Below are 16364 nucleotides of genomic sequence, written 5' to 3'. Positions count from 1 at the left end.
TGAGGATGAAGGATCAGGCTTTTGTTCCTTGTTGTGAGGAAAGGAACGAAAACGATTATTAGACCTAAATTTACCTTAGATTTTTTATCCTTTGGTAAAAAAGTTCCCTTCCCTCCAGTAACAGTTGAGATAATAGAATCCAACTGAGAACCGAATAATTTATTACCCTGGAAAGAAAGGGAAAGCAAAGTTGACTTAGAAGACATATCAGCATTCCAAGTTTTAAGCCATAAAGCTTTTCTAGCTAAAATAGCTAGAGACATATACCTGACATCAACTCTAATGATATCAAAAGATGGTATCACAAATAAAATTATTAGCATGTTATAGAATAATAATAATGCTATAAAATTATGATCTGTTACTTGTTGCGCTAAAGCTTCTAACCAAAAAGTTGAAGCTGCAGCAACATCCGCTAAAAATATAGCAGGTCTAAGAAGATTACCTGAACATAAGTAAGCTTTTCTTAGAAAGGATTCAATTTTCCTATCTAAAGGATCCTTAAATGAAGTACTATCCGCCGTAGGAATAGTAGTACGTTTAGCAGGAGTAGAGACAGCCCCATTAACCTTAGGGATTTTGTCCCAAAAAACTCTAATCTGTCAGATGGCACAGGATATAATTGCTTAAACGTTTAGAAGGAGTAAATGAATTACCCAAATTATTCCATTCCCTGGAAATTACTTCAGAAATAGCATCAGGGAGATTAAACACTTCTGGAATAACTACAGGAGATTTAAAAACCTTATTTAAACGTTTAGATTTAGTATCAAGAGGACCAGAATCCTCTATTTCTAATGCAATTAATACTTCTTTAAATAAAGAACGAATAAATTCCATCTTGAACAAATACAAAGATTTATCAGCATCAACCTCTGAGACAGAAACCTCTGAACCAGAAGAACCATTATCAGTATCAGAATGATGATGTTCATTTAAAAATTCATCTGAAAAAAGAGAAGTTTTAAAAGACTTTTATGTATACTAGAAGGAGAAATAACAGACATAGCCTTCTTAATGGATTTAAAAAATAAAATCTCTTATGTTATCAGGAACACTCTGAAAATTAGATGTTGACGGAACAGCAACAGGTAATGTAACAGTACTAAAGGAAATTTTATCTGCATTAATAAGTTTGTCATGACATGCAATACAAACAACAGCTGGAGAAACAGATACCAAAAATTTATAGCAGATACACTTAGCTTGGTAGCTCCAGCACCGGGCAGCGATTTTCCTGAAGTATCTTCTGACTCAGTTGCAACGTGGAACATCTTGCAATATGTAATAGAAAAAACAACATATAAAGCAAAATTGATCAAATTCCTTAAATGACAGTTTCAGGAATGGGAAAAAAATGCCAGTGAACAAGCTTCTAGCAACCAGAAGCAATAAATAATGAGACTTAAATAATGTGGAGACAAAAATGATGCCCATATTTTTTAGCGCCAATAAGACGCCCACATTATTTGGCGCCTAAATGCTTTTGGCGCCAAAAATGATGCTACATCCGGAACTCCGACACTTTTTGACGCAAAAAAAAACGTCAAAAAATGACGCAACTTCCGGTGACACGTATGACGCCGGAAACAGAAAAAATAAATAAATAAATAAATTTTTGCGCCAAAAAAGTCCGCGCCAAGAATGACGCAATAAAATGAAGCATTTTCAGCCCCCGCGAGCCTAACAGCCCACAGGGAAAAAGTCAAATTTTTTAAGGTAAGAAAAAATGATTGAAACAAATGCATTATCCCAAGTATGAAACTGACTGTCTGAAAATAAGGAATGTTGAACATCCTGAGTCAAGGCAAATAAATGTTTGAATACATATATTTAGAACTTTATAAAAAAGTGCCTAACCATAGCTTAGAGTGTCACAGAAAATAAGCTTACTTACTTACCCCAGGACACTCATCTACATGTTGTAGAAAGCCAAACCAGTACTGAAACGAAAATCAGCAGAGGTAATGGTATATATATATAAGAGTATATTGTCGATCTGAAAAGGGAGGTAAGAGATGAATCTCTACGACCGATAACAGAGAACCTATGAAATAGACCCCGTAGAAGGAGATCATTGCATTCAAATAGGCCAGTGTTTTTCAACACTAGTTTCACTAGTGTGCCGTGAGAGATCCTCAGGTGTGCCACGGCAGACTGACAACAGTGTGACATATTTTTTAAACTTTGCTTGTTTTTTACTCCCAGTGCAGGAATAGTTTGTAGGAGGCATGGCATAACAGCACAATACATACAGTATGTGTGTGTTTGTGTGTATGTGTATATATATATGCTGTATTAGGCTACAATGTGTGATTTTTTTTAAAATTTTGGGATGGTGGTGTGCCACAGGATTTTTTAATGTAAAAAAGTGTGCCACGGCAAAAAAAAGGTTAAAAATCACTGAAATAGGCAATACTCTCCTCACATCCCTCTGACATTCACTGCACGCTGAGAGGAAAACCGGGCTCCAACCTGCTGCGGGGCGCATATCAACGTAGAATCTAGCACAAACTTACTTCACCACCTCCATAGGAGGCAAAGTTTGTAAAACTGAATTGTGGGTGTGGTGAGGGGGTGTATTTATAGGCATTTTAAGGTTTGGGAAACTTTGCCCCTCCTGGTAGGAATGTATATCCCATACGTCACTAGCTCATGGACTCTTGCTAATTACATGAAAGAAAAGCACTTTTACACTATTAAAAATTAGCCAAATCCATAACCAACTACACACACATGGCATTGGCCACTACACCTTTATTGCACCAGTTCCCTTAGGGCCCAATGATCTTAGATTATCTACTCTGGCGAGATTATCTGAGGTCTCAACAGTGCTGTGAGGTCCATAAAATAACTTTAGAAAGGCAAAATTTTAGTTTGAGAGCGGTTTCTCTCACTACGTAGGTTCTGGATGTGAAGAAGAGACAGCCACGTTACATTATAATGCTGAAAAAAGCCCCCAAATATGTTGCATGATACTGTATCTCTCTGGCGAGTATTTCATCATCAGGTCCTTAGAGAGACATATGCACATATCTCTATGGTTTTAAAGCACAATAGCTTAACTGCACCTCACCTATTACGAATCTCCTAACTGTCCCTATTTGAGTTGGGGGGGGGGGCTCCCAGCTTCTGAGCTCTGTCCCTCTGAGCCAGTCAGAGGGTCCCTATTTGCAGAATTTCCCTTATGAGATTTTAGGATTAAGATCACTGGAAAAACAAACTGACAATAACTTTTAGGGACTTTTAACACCTTTTACTTCTGTGTTAAAATTGTTCTTTGTCCCACGCTCCCTTGAAAAGCTACAGAATTTGCTTTGTAGCCTAGGTTTTCAAATTGCTGCCAATGACAAACCAGCTATGTGATTTGCTCAAGTGCAGTCTATACTGCTTCCACTTTTTGCTCTGATATTATAAGATCATGGTTAATAAATATTGTGAGCATAGCATAGGTGCATTATTTCCCTCAAACAATAGATTTTTATGACTGCTTTCACTAAAATGACTGCTTTCATGTCGGATAACGTCAAGCACTGGAGCTTAAAAATTCCTCTCAAGTAGTGTAGCTTTTTTTTAATAAAAGGACTAAAGTCAAATTTAAACTTTCAGGATTTAGATAGATCATGTAAAAAAAAAAAAAAAATTTTTACATTGAACTTTCATTATCAATATGTGCACAATCTTTTTATATGCGCATGTTATGAGTCACTAGCTCCTACTGAGCAGGGCAAGAATTCAAAGTGTATATGTATGAGAGTCTATTATTGGTTGATGGTTGTCACATGATGCAGGACCCTGCGCATAGAAGACATTTTTATTTTATTTTAGAGAGTGTTGCATTGTCTTTATGATGCTTTAATTGATTATACAATTATACTACATTTTATGGTCCTTTAACCCTTTCATGAAAGGGTCATAATGTAGAGAAATTAAAATCCCGCAATGGTACATGCGATCGCGAAATTTCAATTATGGGATCAGGTCAGGGGGGCGTCCCTAGGATTCTAGGCACGCCCTCCAGACCACGATCACATCCAGGAAGCCCAGTTGGCGCTTCAGGACAGCCAAACGACTATGACGTTGTATTCTGTCCTAATGGCCTAACTAAAGCCCAGCGCCGTTTGGATGGAATACAATGGCATAACGGCACTAAAAGATTAAAGGGATAGTCTACTCAAAAATATTGCTTAAAAAGATAGATAATGCCTTTATTACCCATTCCACAGTTTTGCATAACCAACATGCTTATAGTAATACACTTTTTACCTCTGTGATTACCTTGTATCTAAGCCTCTTCTGACAGCCCCCTAATGACTTTTTATTTATTATCTATTGACTTGCATTTTATCCAATTAGTGCAGTGTCTGCCACAAACCTCGGGCGTTAGCACAATGTTATCTATATAGCTCACCTGAACTAGCACTCCCTTGTTGTTTGAAAAGCAAGCCAATATGATTTCAGTAGCTCTCATCCTATTGGCTGATTTGAAAATGTCAGCCAATAGGAATGCAAGGTACACCAAATATAAAACGGGTACCTTGCATTCAATCTTCCTACCTGTGTTTTAAAATTAGTTCTGTGGCAACTGCATAATATTCTAAGCTATAATGAACCTGGTACTGGGATTGTAATAGTACCACTTTCTGTACGCAGACTGCTCATAGGTAGTTTAGTTATAATATCAAGCAGGGTACTGGAATTGTTATAGTACCTCTGCTTGTTTTTCCAGTATTATGATATAATAATTTTCTCCAGCAAGAGACCGCTATCGTACTGATAATATTATTCTCAAGGGCAATTGGTTATACAGTATTATTGTCTGTTTAGTACATGGCAATTGTATATATGATACTAGTTTGGATTTTACCTAGTGCAGATTCTACCTAGGGCCTGCACTCAGCCCCTTTTAATGGGTGTCTCAGTCTAAACCCATTAACAGTGCTAAATTGGGAGCTTCTAATTTAGGTTTTAAAAGGTTTATACTGGATTTTTAGATCCGCATCTGTGCATATTCTTCTTTATAGTAGTGTTGATTACATGCAGTTATATGAAAATTAGTGTATATTGTCCCTTTAGGATAGAAAATGTTGTTAGCAGATTTTGATGTGACAATATCACCTGATAAATCTTTATACACCTATAATATTAACAATGAGCCAGAACATAAATGAACAGTTAAGAATAAGATTTATTTACTTCTAGTGGAAGGGATATTTTCTCTCCTGTAACTGTACAAGTAGGATCTGCGTGTAAAACTAGGGTGCAGATAAAATATTCATACGCAAGGACACTATTGCTGGAGCTAGGTTGAACAAATCATTTAGAAGTATGTTAACACTGGATTACCTCTTAACGCATATTGCCAGAGAGCATTACTATACTGTTTTAGATTTAAATTAAAGGGACAGTCTAGCCAAAAATAAAACTTTCATTATTCAGATAGGGCATGTAATTTTAAACAATTTCCAATTTACTTTTATCATCAAATTTGCTTTGTTCTTTTGGTATTCTTAGTTAAAGTGATGGTAAACTCTCCCCTTTTTAAAATCAGATCTGGAATGTAAGCGCTATTTTAGATGGACTTTAATTCATTAGCTGTAATGAAGATGCAGCATAACATGCTTTTTAATATAGATATGAAATTCAAATACTGCATGCTCCTCCGCCCACTTCAAAAGTAAAATTTTCTGTGAGCTAACAGATTGAATTGTTGTCCAGTCAGCGCTCTCCCCATATGGCACTTTTGTTGTAGCTAGAGCATTGATTGGAGAGTAATTAAATCATTTAGCTGACAGGAAAATTTACTTTTGAAGTGAGTGGTGTAACGTGGGGTATTTGAATTTCATATCTATATTAATAACTAAGTTATAGCGCATCTTCATTAAACATGATGAATAAAACGCCATCTAAAATAGCGCTTACATTCCAGATCTGATTTTAAAAAGGGGAGAGTTTACCATCACTTTAAGATAAGCCTAGGTTCATATGCAAATGTATTAGCCCTTGAAGGCTGCCTCTTATCTGAATGCATTTTTACAGTTTTTTCATAACTAGAGGGTGTTCGTTCATGTGTGCCGTATAGATAACATTGTGCTCACACCTGTGGAGTTATTTATGAGTCAGCACTGATGGGCTTAACTGGGTATTAAAAATTCTTGTATAGACTGTCCCTTTAATTAATTCTAAAAGCTCCTATCACAGCTTTATTCGGACAGTTTTATGGCCATTAATTCATTGCTCAGGAAGTGAATATATGCATCAGAATAAAAAATAAATTTTCTCATAAAATATTCTGTATTGGTGCCTTAGTTTAGTATTTATTATAAAATCTGGAGAGAAAAAATGACAAGGACATCAAATTCAAAAAGAATTTATATTAACATATTAAAAAAACACAAATATTAACTACTGAAATGATATCCAAAGTCTCTTCCTTTGTAAAGATATGTAGTAAACTCCTAGTAGACATGGGTTCGATTTGATGTTGGAAAAACTGTAAACATTTTTAAAATATATAAAATACAAAAATGTGTCTATAATCCTTAGTTTACAATAAAAAAAAAAAGGTATACAGGGTGTGTGTAGCAATAAATCATACAAACTTTTATAAAAATTCAGAAAAGGGAAAGTTTTTTTTGCCACTTAGTACCAGAAATGGTGTTATAAGAACCAAGGCTGTGCCCTTTCTCTGTATGGCAATGAAATGTCAAATTTGATGATGCATGAGACAAAGTAGTGCAGTCCATAAAAGGCGTTGATTGTCATGTCCACTAAAGTAAAATCTTTTTGGGAATTCCTCTATGAAAACTAAATTCAAACTGCTTGAGATGATGCTCTTCCAACAGTCATGTAACCCGGGTGAAACCTGGGCAAAACTAAATGCAATATCATTATGCCAATAACATCTTGTAATGCATCCAACCCATGGTCATAGCCTTTACTGCCGCATGACATCATTTATTACATTGCTACTACATATGTATTATTCTGTGCTGGATAATTGTTATGCCAACAGGAAGTAGCTCTATAAAGGGCCGGGGTAGCTGCCATTTTAATTACAAAAAAAGACCTCACAAAAGGAGCCATATATACACTGGTATATTGTTTGCGCTCATAGTGGAACTTTCCCTTTCAAATACCTGAACCCAGCTACAAGTCATAAACAGCACATTTTTTTAGAGTCCCAGAGTGATATCCAAGTACACAAAATGCAGATGGTGGTAAACATTCTTTAAACACCACACAAACAGGAGGATTCAAGAAGAGTTAGTCATCCTGAGATAGATCCCATCATTAAAACTAAGCTGGAGAGAACTGGCGTGTTGCAGGCTTTTGAAACCAATGCACATTCCAGAGACGCCAGCATCTCTTCCTTGGGAAAGTCATGATGGAGACATATCCACCCAAAATATAGTTTTCTGGTTCCCAAGATATTTATGTTTATTTTCTTTATAAAAACAAAGAGTGACGTCTGTAAAACGTAAGAGGTCTAGAGTTCTGCCCACTCAGGGAGGTAATTGCTGTTACACAACAGAACTGGCATCATTTGTGCTGTTCAAATTCTCCACCACATCTGCTCGCTCCATGTTGACCAATGCGGCACAAAGAACCTCTAGTGTGGAACTATCTTTGGAGGACCAGTCAGACAGAAGGGTGTGTACAGGGTCCTCTCCTCTGCCAAATGTGTCAATGGTGTCTTCCTCATACCCCAGCAAGCTGGCCAAGCGTTGCCAGTCCTTTCCGCGGCTAGAATCCATCAGCAAGCGTTCCACCTCTTCCTGCTTGTGAGGTGGCAGGTTGATGTAGAGAGTTGGTTCCGTCTTCACTACTAAAAGACAAGAATTTACATTGTAAAAGGATTCCCAATTATTACATTATATAACATGTTGAGACTGTCAACATTCTCAACTCTACTTTCTGGTTACTACATTATTTTTGAGGGGCATCATGCAAAAAAATGTTTTTACCTGAAAATGTGAAGTAAATGTGGTATAAATGTAAAACTAATATTGCCGTATCGGTTAGGCACTTTCTACTAAAGCTAATTGTCTTATGGTACTTTTTGATTGAGAACATTATCAGCCAATCCACATTAGTAAGCCATACCTATTAGCCAATGAGTGGCAGCATAAAGGGCACAACTGATACTGCTGAATTTATTTAGATTTTTTTTTAAAAAGTCACTTTTTCATATAAAAAAAAACATAATTTATGTAAGAACTTACCTGATAAATTAATTTCTTTCATATTAGCAAGAGTCCATGAGCTAGTGACGTATGGGATATACATTCCTACCAGGAGGGGCAAAGTTTCCCAAACCTCAAAAAGCCTATAAATACACCCCTCACCACACCCACAAATCAGTTTAACGAATAGCCAAGAAGTGGGGTGATAAGAAAAAAGTGCGAAAGCATAAAAAATAAGGAATTGGAATAATTGTGCTTTATACAAAAAAATCATAACCACCACAAAAAAGGGTGGGCCTCATGGACTCTTGCTAATATGAAAGAAATGAATTTATCAGGTAAGTTCTTACATAAATTATGTTTTCTTTCATGTAATTAGCAAGAGTCCATGAGATAGTGACGTATGGGATAATGACTACCCAAGATGTGGATCTTTCCACGCAAGAGTCACTAGAGAGGGAGGGATAAAATAAAGACAGCCAATTCCTGCTGAAAATAATCCACACCCAAAATAAAGTTTAAATGAAAACATAAGCAGAAGATTCAAACTGAAACAGCTGCCTGAAGTACTTTTCTACCAAAAACTGCTTCAGAAGAAGAAAACACATCAAAATGGTAGAATTTAGTAAAAGTATGCAAAGAAGACCAAGTTGCTGCTTTGCAAATCTGATCAACCGAAGCTTCATTCCTAAACGCCCAGGAAGTAGAAACTGACCTAGTAGAATGAGCTGTAATCCTCTGAGGCGGAGTTTTACCCGACTCAACATAGGCATGATGAATTAAAGATTTCAACCAAGATGCCAAAGAAATGGCAGAAGCTTTCTGGCCTTTTCTAGAACCGGAAAAGATGACAAATAGACTTGAAGTCTTTTGGAAAGTCTTAGTAGCTTCAACATAATATTTCAAAGCTCTAACAACATCCAAAGAATGCAATGATTTCTCCTTAGAATTCTTAGGATTAGGGCATAATGAAGGAACTACAATTTCTCTACTAATGTTGTTGGAATTCACAACCTTAGGTAAAAATTCAAAAGAAGTTCGCAAACACTGCCTTATCCTGATGAAAAATCAGAAAAGGAGACTCACAAGAAAGAGCAGACAATTCAGAGACTCTTCTGGCAGAAGAGATGGCCAAAAGGAACAAAACTTTCCAAGAAAGTAATTTAATGTCCAATGAATGCATAGGTTCAAACGGAGGAGCTTGAAGAGCCCCCAGAACCAAATTCAAACTCCAAGGAGGAGAAATTGACTTAATGACAGGTTTTATACGAACCAAGGCTTGTACAAAACAATGAATATCAGGAAGATTAGCAATCTTTCTGTGAAAAAGAACAGAAAGAGCAGAGATTTGACCTTTCAAGGAACTTGCGGACAAACATTTATCTAAACCATCCTGAAGAAACTGTAAAATTCTCAGAATTCTAAAAGAATGCCAGGAAAAATTATGAGAAAGACAACAAGAAATATAAGTCTTCCAGACTCTATAATATATCTCTCTAGATACAGATTTACGAGCCTGTAACATAGTATTAATCACAAAGTCAGAGAAACCTCTTTGACCAAGAATCAAGCGTTCAATCTCCATACCTTTAAATTTAAGGATTTGAGATCCTGATGGAAAATAGGACCTTGCGACAGAAGGTCTGGTCTTAACGGAAGAGTCCACGGTTGGCAAGAGGCCATCCGGACAAGATCCGCATACCAAAACCTGTGAGGCCATGCTGGAGCTACCAGCAGAACAAACGAGCATTCCTTCAGAATCTTGGAGATTACTCTTGGAAGAAGAACTAGAGGCGGAAAGATATAGGCAGGATGATACTTCCAAGGAAGTGATAATGCATCCACTGCCTCCGCCTGAGGATCCCGGGATCTGGACAGATACCTGGGAAGTTTCTTGTTTAGATGAGAAGCCATCAGATCTATTTCTGGAAGTTCCCACATTTGAACAATCTGAAGAAATACCTCTGGGTGAAGAGACCATTCGCCCGGATGCAACGTTTGGCGACTGAGATAATCCGCTTCCCAATTGTCTATTCCTGGAATATGAACCGCAAAGATTAGACAGGAGCTGGATTCCGCCCAAACCAGAATTCGAGATACTTCTTTCATAGCCAGAGGACTGTGAGTCCCTCCTTGATGATTGATGTATGCCACAGTTGTGACATTGTCTGTCTGAAAACAAATGAACGATACTCTTCAGAAGAGGCCAAGACTGAAGAGCTCTGAAAATTGCACGGAGTTCCAAAATATTGATCGGTAATCTCACCTCCTGAGATTCCCAAACCCCTTGTGCTGTCAGAGACCCCCACACAGCTCCCCAACCTGTAAGACTTGCATCTGTTGAAATTACAGTCCAGGCCGGAAGAACAAAAGAAGCCCCCTGAACTAAACGATGGTGATCTGTCCACCACGTCAGAGAGTGTCGTACAATCGGTTTTAAAGATATTAATTGAGATATCTTTGTGTAATCCCTGCACCATTGGTTCAGCATACAGAGCTGAAGAGGTCGCATGTGAAAACGAGCAAAGGGGATCGCGTCCGATGCAGCAGTCATAAGACCTAGAATTTCCATGCATAAGGCTACCGAAGGGAATGATTGTGACTGAAGGTTTCGACAAGCTGAAATCAATTTTAGACGTCTCTTGTCTGTCAAAGACAGAGTCATGGACACTGAATCTATCTGGAAACCCAAAAAGGTTACCCTTGTCTGAGGAATCAATGAACTTTTTAGTGAATTGATCCTCCAACCATGATTTTGAAGAAACAACAAAAGTCGATTCGTATGAAATTCTGCTAAATGTGAAGACTGAGCAAGTACCAAGATATCGTCCAAATAAGGAAATACCACAATACCCTGTTCTCTGATTACAGATAGAAGGGCACCGAGAACCTTTGTAAAAATTCTTGGAGCTGTTGCTAGGCCAAACGGCAGAGCCACAAACTGGTAATGCTTATCTAGGAAAGAGAATCTCAGAAACTGATAGTGAGCTGGATGAATCGGAATATGCAGATATGCATCCTGTAAATCTATTGTAGACATATAATGCCCTTGCTGAACAAAAGGCAGGATAGTCCTTACAGTTACCATTTTGAATGTTGGTATCCTTACATAACGATTCAATATTTTTAGATCCAGAACTGGTCTGAAGGAATTCTCCTTCTTTGGTACAATGAAGAGATTCGAATAAAACCCCAGCCCCTGTTCCAGAACTGGAACTGGCATAATTACTCCAGCCAACTCTAGATCTGAAACACATTTCAGAAATGCTTGAGCTGGGTTTACTGGGACACGGGAAAGAAAGAATCTCTTTGCAGGAGGTCTTATCTTGAAACCAATTCTGTACCCTTCTGAAATAATGTTCTGAATCCAAAGATTGTGAACAGAATTGATCCAAATTTCTTTGAAAAAACGTAATCTGCCCCCTACCAGCTGAGCTGGAATGAGGGCCGCACCTTCATGTGGACTTAGAAGCTGGCTTTGCTTTTCTAGAAGGCTTGGATTTATTCCAGACTGGAGATGGTTTCCAAACTGAAACTGCTCCTGAGGATGAAGGATCAGGCTTTTGTTCTTTGTTGAAACGAAAGGAACGAAAACTATTATTAGCCCTGTTTTTACCCTTAGATTTTTTATCCTGTGGTAAAAAAGTTCCTTTCCCACCAGTAACAGTTGAGATAATAGAATCCAACTGAGAACCAAATAATTTATTACCCTGGAAAGAAAGGGAAAGTAGAGTCGATTTAGAAGACATATCAGCATTCCAAGTTTTAAGCCATAAAGCTCTTCTAGCTAAAATAGACATAAACCTGACATCAACTCTGATAATATCAAAAATGGCATCACAGATAAAATTATTAGCATGTTGAAGAAGAATAATAATGCTATGAGAATCATGATCTGTTACTTGTTGCGCTAAAGTTTCCAACCAAAAAGTTGAAGCTGCAGCAACATCCGCCAAAGATATAGCAGGTCTAAGAAGATTACCTGAACACAAATAAGCTTTTCTTAGAAAGGATTCAATTTTCCTATCTAAAGGATCCTTAAAGGAAGTACCATCTGCCGTAGGAATAGTAGTACGTTTAGCAAGGGTAGAGATAGCCCCATCAACTTTAGGGATCTTATCCCAAAACTCTAATCTGTCAGACGGCACAGGATATAATTGCTTAAAACGTTTAGAAGGAGTAAATGAATTACCCAATTTATTCCATTCCCTGGAAATTACTTCAGAAATAGCACCAGGAACAGGAAAAACTTCTGGAATAACTACAGGAGATTTAAAGACCTTGTCTAAACGTTTAGATTTAGTATCAAGAGGACCAGAATCCTCAATTTCTAATGCAATTAGGACTTCTTTAAGTAAAGAACGAATAAATTCCATTTTAAATAAATATGAAGATTTATCAGCATCAACCTCTGAAACAGAATCCTCTGAACCAGAAGAATCATTAGAATCAGAATGATGATGTTCATTTAAAAATTCATCTGGATAAAGAGAAGTTTTAAAAGACTTTTTATGTTTACTAGAAAGAGGAATAACAGACATAGCCTTCTTAATAGATTCAGCAACAAAATCTCTTATGTTATCAGGAACACTCTGAACATTAGATGTTGATGGAACTGCAACAGGTAATGGTATTTTACTAAAGGAAATATTTTCTGCATTAACAAGTTTGTCATGACATTTAATACAAACAACAGCTAGAGGAACAGCTACCAAAAGTTTACAGCAGATACACTTAGCTTTGGTAGTTCCAGCACCAGGCAGCGATTTTCCTGAAGTATCTTCTGACTCAGATGCGACATGAGACATCTTGCAATATGTAAGAGAAAAAACAACATATAAAGCAAAATTGATCAAATTCCTTAAATGACAGTTTCAGGAATGGGGAAAAAATGCCAAAGAACAAGCTTCTAGCAACCAGAAGCAATGAAAAATGAGACTTAAATAATGTGGAGACAAAAGCGACGCCCATATTTTTTTAGTGCCAAATAAGACGCCCACATTATTTGGCGCCTAAATGCTTTTGGCTCCAAAAATGACGCCACATCCGGAACACCGACATTTTTGGCGCAAAAGAACGCCGGAAACAGAAAAGATTTTTTGCGCCAAAAATGAAGCATTTTCAGCCCCCACGAGCCTAACAGCCCACAGGGAAAAAGTCAAATTTTTTAAGGTAAGAAAAAATGATTGATTCAAATGCATTATCCCAAATATGAAACTGACTGTCTGAAAATAAGGAATGTTGAACATCCTGAGTCAAGGCAAATAAATGTTTGAATACATATATTTAGAACTTTATAAAAAAAGCGCCCAACCATAGCTTAGAGTGTCACAGAAAATAAGACTTACTTACCCCAGGACACTCGTCTACATGTTGTAGAAAGCCAAACCAGTACTGAAACGAAAATCAGCAGAGGTAATGGTATATATATATATATAAGAGTATATCGGCGATCTGAAAAGGGAGGTAAGAGATGAATCTCTACGACAGAGAACAGAGAACCTATGAAATAGACCCCGTAGAAGGAGATCATTGCATTCAAATAGGCAATACTCTCCTCACATCCCTCTGACATTCATTGCACGCTGAGAGGAAAACCGGGCTCCAACCTGTTGCGGAGCGCATATCAATGTAGAATCTAGCACAAACTTACTTCACCACCTCCATAGGAGGCAAAGTTTGTAAAACTGATTTGTGGGTGTGGTGAGGGGTGTATTTATAGGCATTTTGAGGTTTGGGAAACTTTGCCCCTCCTGGTAGGAATGTATATCCCATACGTCACTAGCTCATGGACTCTTGCTAATTACATGAAAGAAATATAAATAAAAACCACAATTTATTCTGTTTAGAGATTGCTCTTTTACATGGACGAGATGAGTAACATATCCCTTTAAGTGAAATCCGTAAAAATGTATATTGCTGACCTTTTAGTTGGTTCTGCTCTTGCAGGCTGTGAGTGTCCAGGAAAACGCCGCTGTCGCTATGAAGCTTTTCACCTTCACCAGAGGTGGCAATCTCCCCAGCTCTGGCCTTAGCTAGCTGCTTCTTCTGCTTGCAGGATCTGTAACTAAATGACAAAAATAGGAATTTATTAATAATTTGTTTAGCTCTTATTTGTTGTAATAAACATTAAATATTATGGCCTAGATTACGAGTGGAGCACTATCTAAACGTGCGCCCGTAAAGGGGCAAATTTTCCCCGTTTACGGGCTGAAGTTAAATAACCAGCCATTATAAGTGGCTGTTTAATGCTCCCGTGAGATTGCAGTTTTACTTTGCGGAAGTAACCAAGAGATCAGACCTCTAGTTAAAAATCTACACATATAAACACAGACATATATTTATTTATTGCTTCACTAGATGGTCTGCCGTGTCTAAATCGGCATTAAAACGAGGCTCAAGTGTGCCGCACTTGTAATACCAGCGCACATTTATGTGCGCTGACATTACTGAGTGGAGCATAAATATTGCACTCGCGTAAACACAATATTGCACTCTACACGTAATCTAGCGTAATCTATGTGTTTTATTAATACTTTAAAAGGACACTATGGCATAAAAATATTTTTTTTTTCTAGCATTTTAATTTTAAATAAATAATTTCAAATAAGTTAAATACTAAACCAAATTTGTGATCTTCTGTCGCTCTAGATAAGGGAATAGCATGTGAACAAATGAGAAGCAGGAATACTTGTGTATGCTCCAATCACTGATCATATCTTTATTTGGAGCAGGAAGGAGGTTTTCCAGAATTAAAATTTAACCCTTTAGAATTATTTTAAATTCACACCAAAAAGGCTTTTTTTTTTTTTTAAAACAAAAAACAGAAATGTCTTATTTATTCTATTTTCAGGAAGCGTATTTAAAATATATGAAGTGAAATGAATATATTATACATTAACCCTAGATTCATGTCTTAACTATTGATTGGATTTGTCATTTTAGATTAGGCTTTCCTTGGAGGAGCCAATCCGGATGAATCTGTAGATGACAGGTTTATTTAAAAAAGCTATTTAAAGGGACAGTCTAGTATAAATTAAACTTTCATTATTCAGATAGGACTTTTAATATTAATCAACTTTCCAATTTACTTTTATCATCAAATTTGCTTTATTCTCTTGGTATTCTTAGTTTAAACTAAACCTAGGTAGGCTCATATGCTAATATCAAAGCTTTTGAGGGCTGCCTCTTATCACATGCTTTCTAAATCTCTTTTCAACACAAAGAGACAGAAAGTACACGTGGGCCATATAGATAACACTGTGTTCAGGCACAGGGGGTTATTTAAGATTTAGCACAAAACAATGACAATAAACAGTCACAGTCATATGATCAGGGGGCTGGAAGAAGGTTCCTAGATACAAGGTAATCACAGAGGTAAAAAGTATATTAATATAACTGTGTTGGTTATGCAAAACCAGGGAATGGGTAATAAAGGGATTATCTATCTTTTAAAACAATAACAATTCTATGGTAGACTGTCCATTTAAATGTAAATTAACATACTAGCATCGGTTGAGCACTACTATTGCACATTGACTTTTAGGTACCTCCTTCGGTCAATGATCCTTAGTAGAAACTACCTATCAAACAATGTGTTTAGCAGGAAGTGCTCACCAGCCAATGAGAGTTACTAGGAATTATACAACTGATACAGCAGTACTAAATGCATACTTGTATATATATGTGCAATTGTGTGTGTATATGTATGTGTTTGTTTATCAATTAAGGCAAAATTGGCTCAGTGTACACATGATTAACCCTATGGGCTCAATTTATCATCCACGGGCATACTTATTTGCCCCTGTCGGCCCGGCTTTTCCTCTGGTGGCAGCAATGCACTGCCCGCATTTACCATTGCTTACGAGTGCTCCAATAACTCGCAGGCAGCTGTCAACCTCCCCGGTCGGAAGAGACCGGGGAGATTGAAATTCTCCACCCAAGAGGTGGAGAACAGGGCAGGGAAGCAGCGGTCTAATGACCGTTGCTTGATAAATCCTGACTGCAGGTTCTCTTGCGTGAACCTGCAGTCGAACTTTAAAGAAGGGTTTGATAAATGAAGCCTTATTTGTGTTCCTGGACATGAAGCAGTTTATAGGATTTAATTCCTGGAATAAAACAGCAAGAATCCTATGAAAGACATTCCACAGTTCATTATATTCCTCCCATGAATTAGAC

General features: G+C 37.3%; 1 protein-coding gene across 2 annotated transcripts in view; it reads right to left on the bottom strand.

Annotated features, from left to right (window-relative positions):
- Positions 1 to 6354: 6354 nt before the first annotated feature.
- LOC128660094 (tumor necrosis factor receptor superfamily member 16) overlaps positions 6355 to 16364 on the bottom strand; it is a 47671-nt gene continuing 37661 nt past the window's right edge. The window contains exons 5-6 of one of the 2 annotated variants that reach the window (XM_053713720.1): positions 14111 to 14253; positions 6355 to 7825 (exon numbers count right to left, since the gene is read on the bottom strand). In XM_053713720.1, the coding sequence (XP_053569695.1) occupies positions 7524 to 7825; positions 14111 to 14253 (445 nt within the window). In that variant the 3' untranslated portion in view covers positions 6355 to 7523. Of the gene's footprint in view, positions 7829 to 14110; positions 14254 to 16364 lie in introns of both variants that reach the window. The other variant, XM_053713719.1, reaches the window with a different exon arrangement.

Source organism: Bombina bombina, chromosome 5 (genome assembly GCF_027579735.1).
Source record: "Bombina bombina isolate aBomBom1 chromosome 5, aBomBom1.pri, whole genome shotgun sequence".
Lineage (NCBI taxonomy): Eukaryota > Metazoa > Chordata > Amphibia > Anura > Bombinatoridae > Bombina > Bombina bombina.
This window is presented reverse-complemented; position numbering and strand designations above follow the sequence as displayed.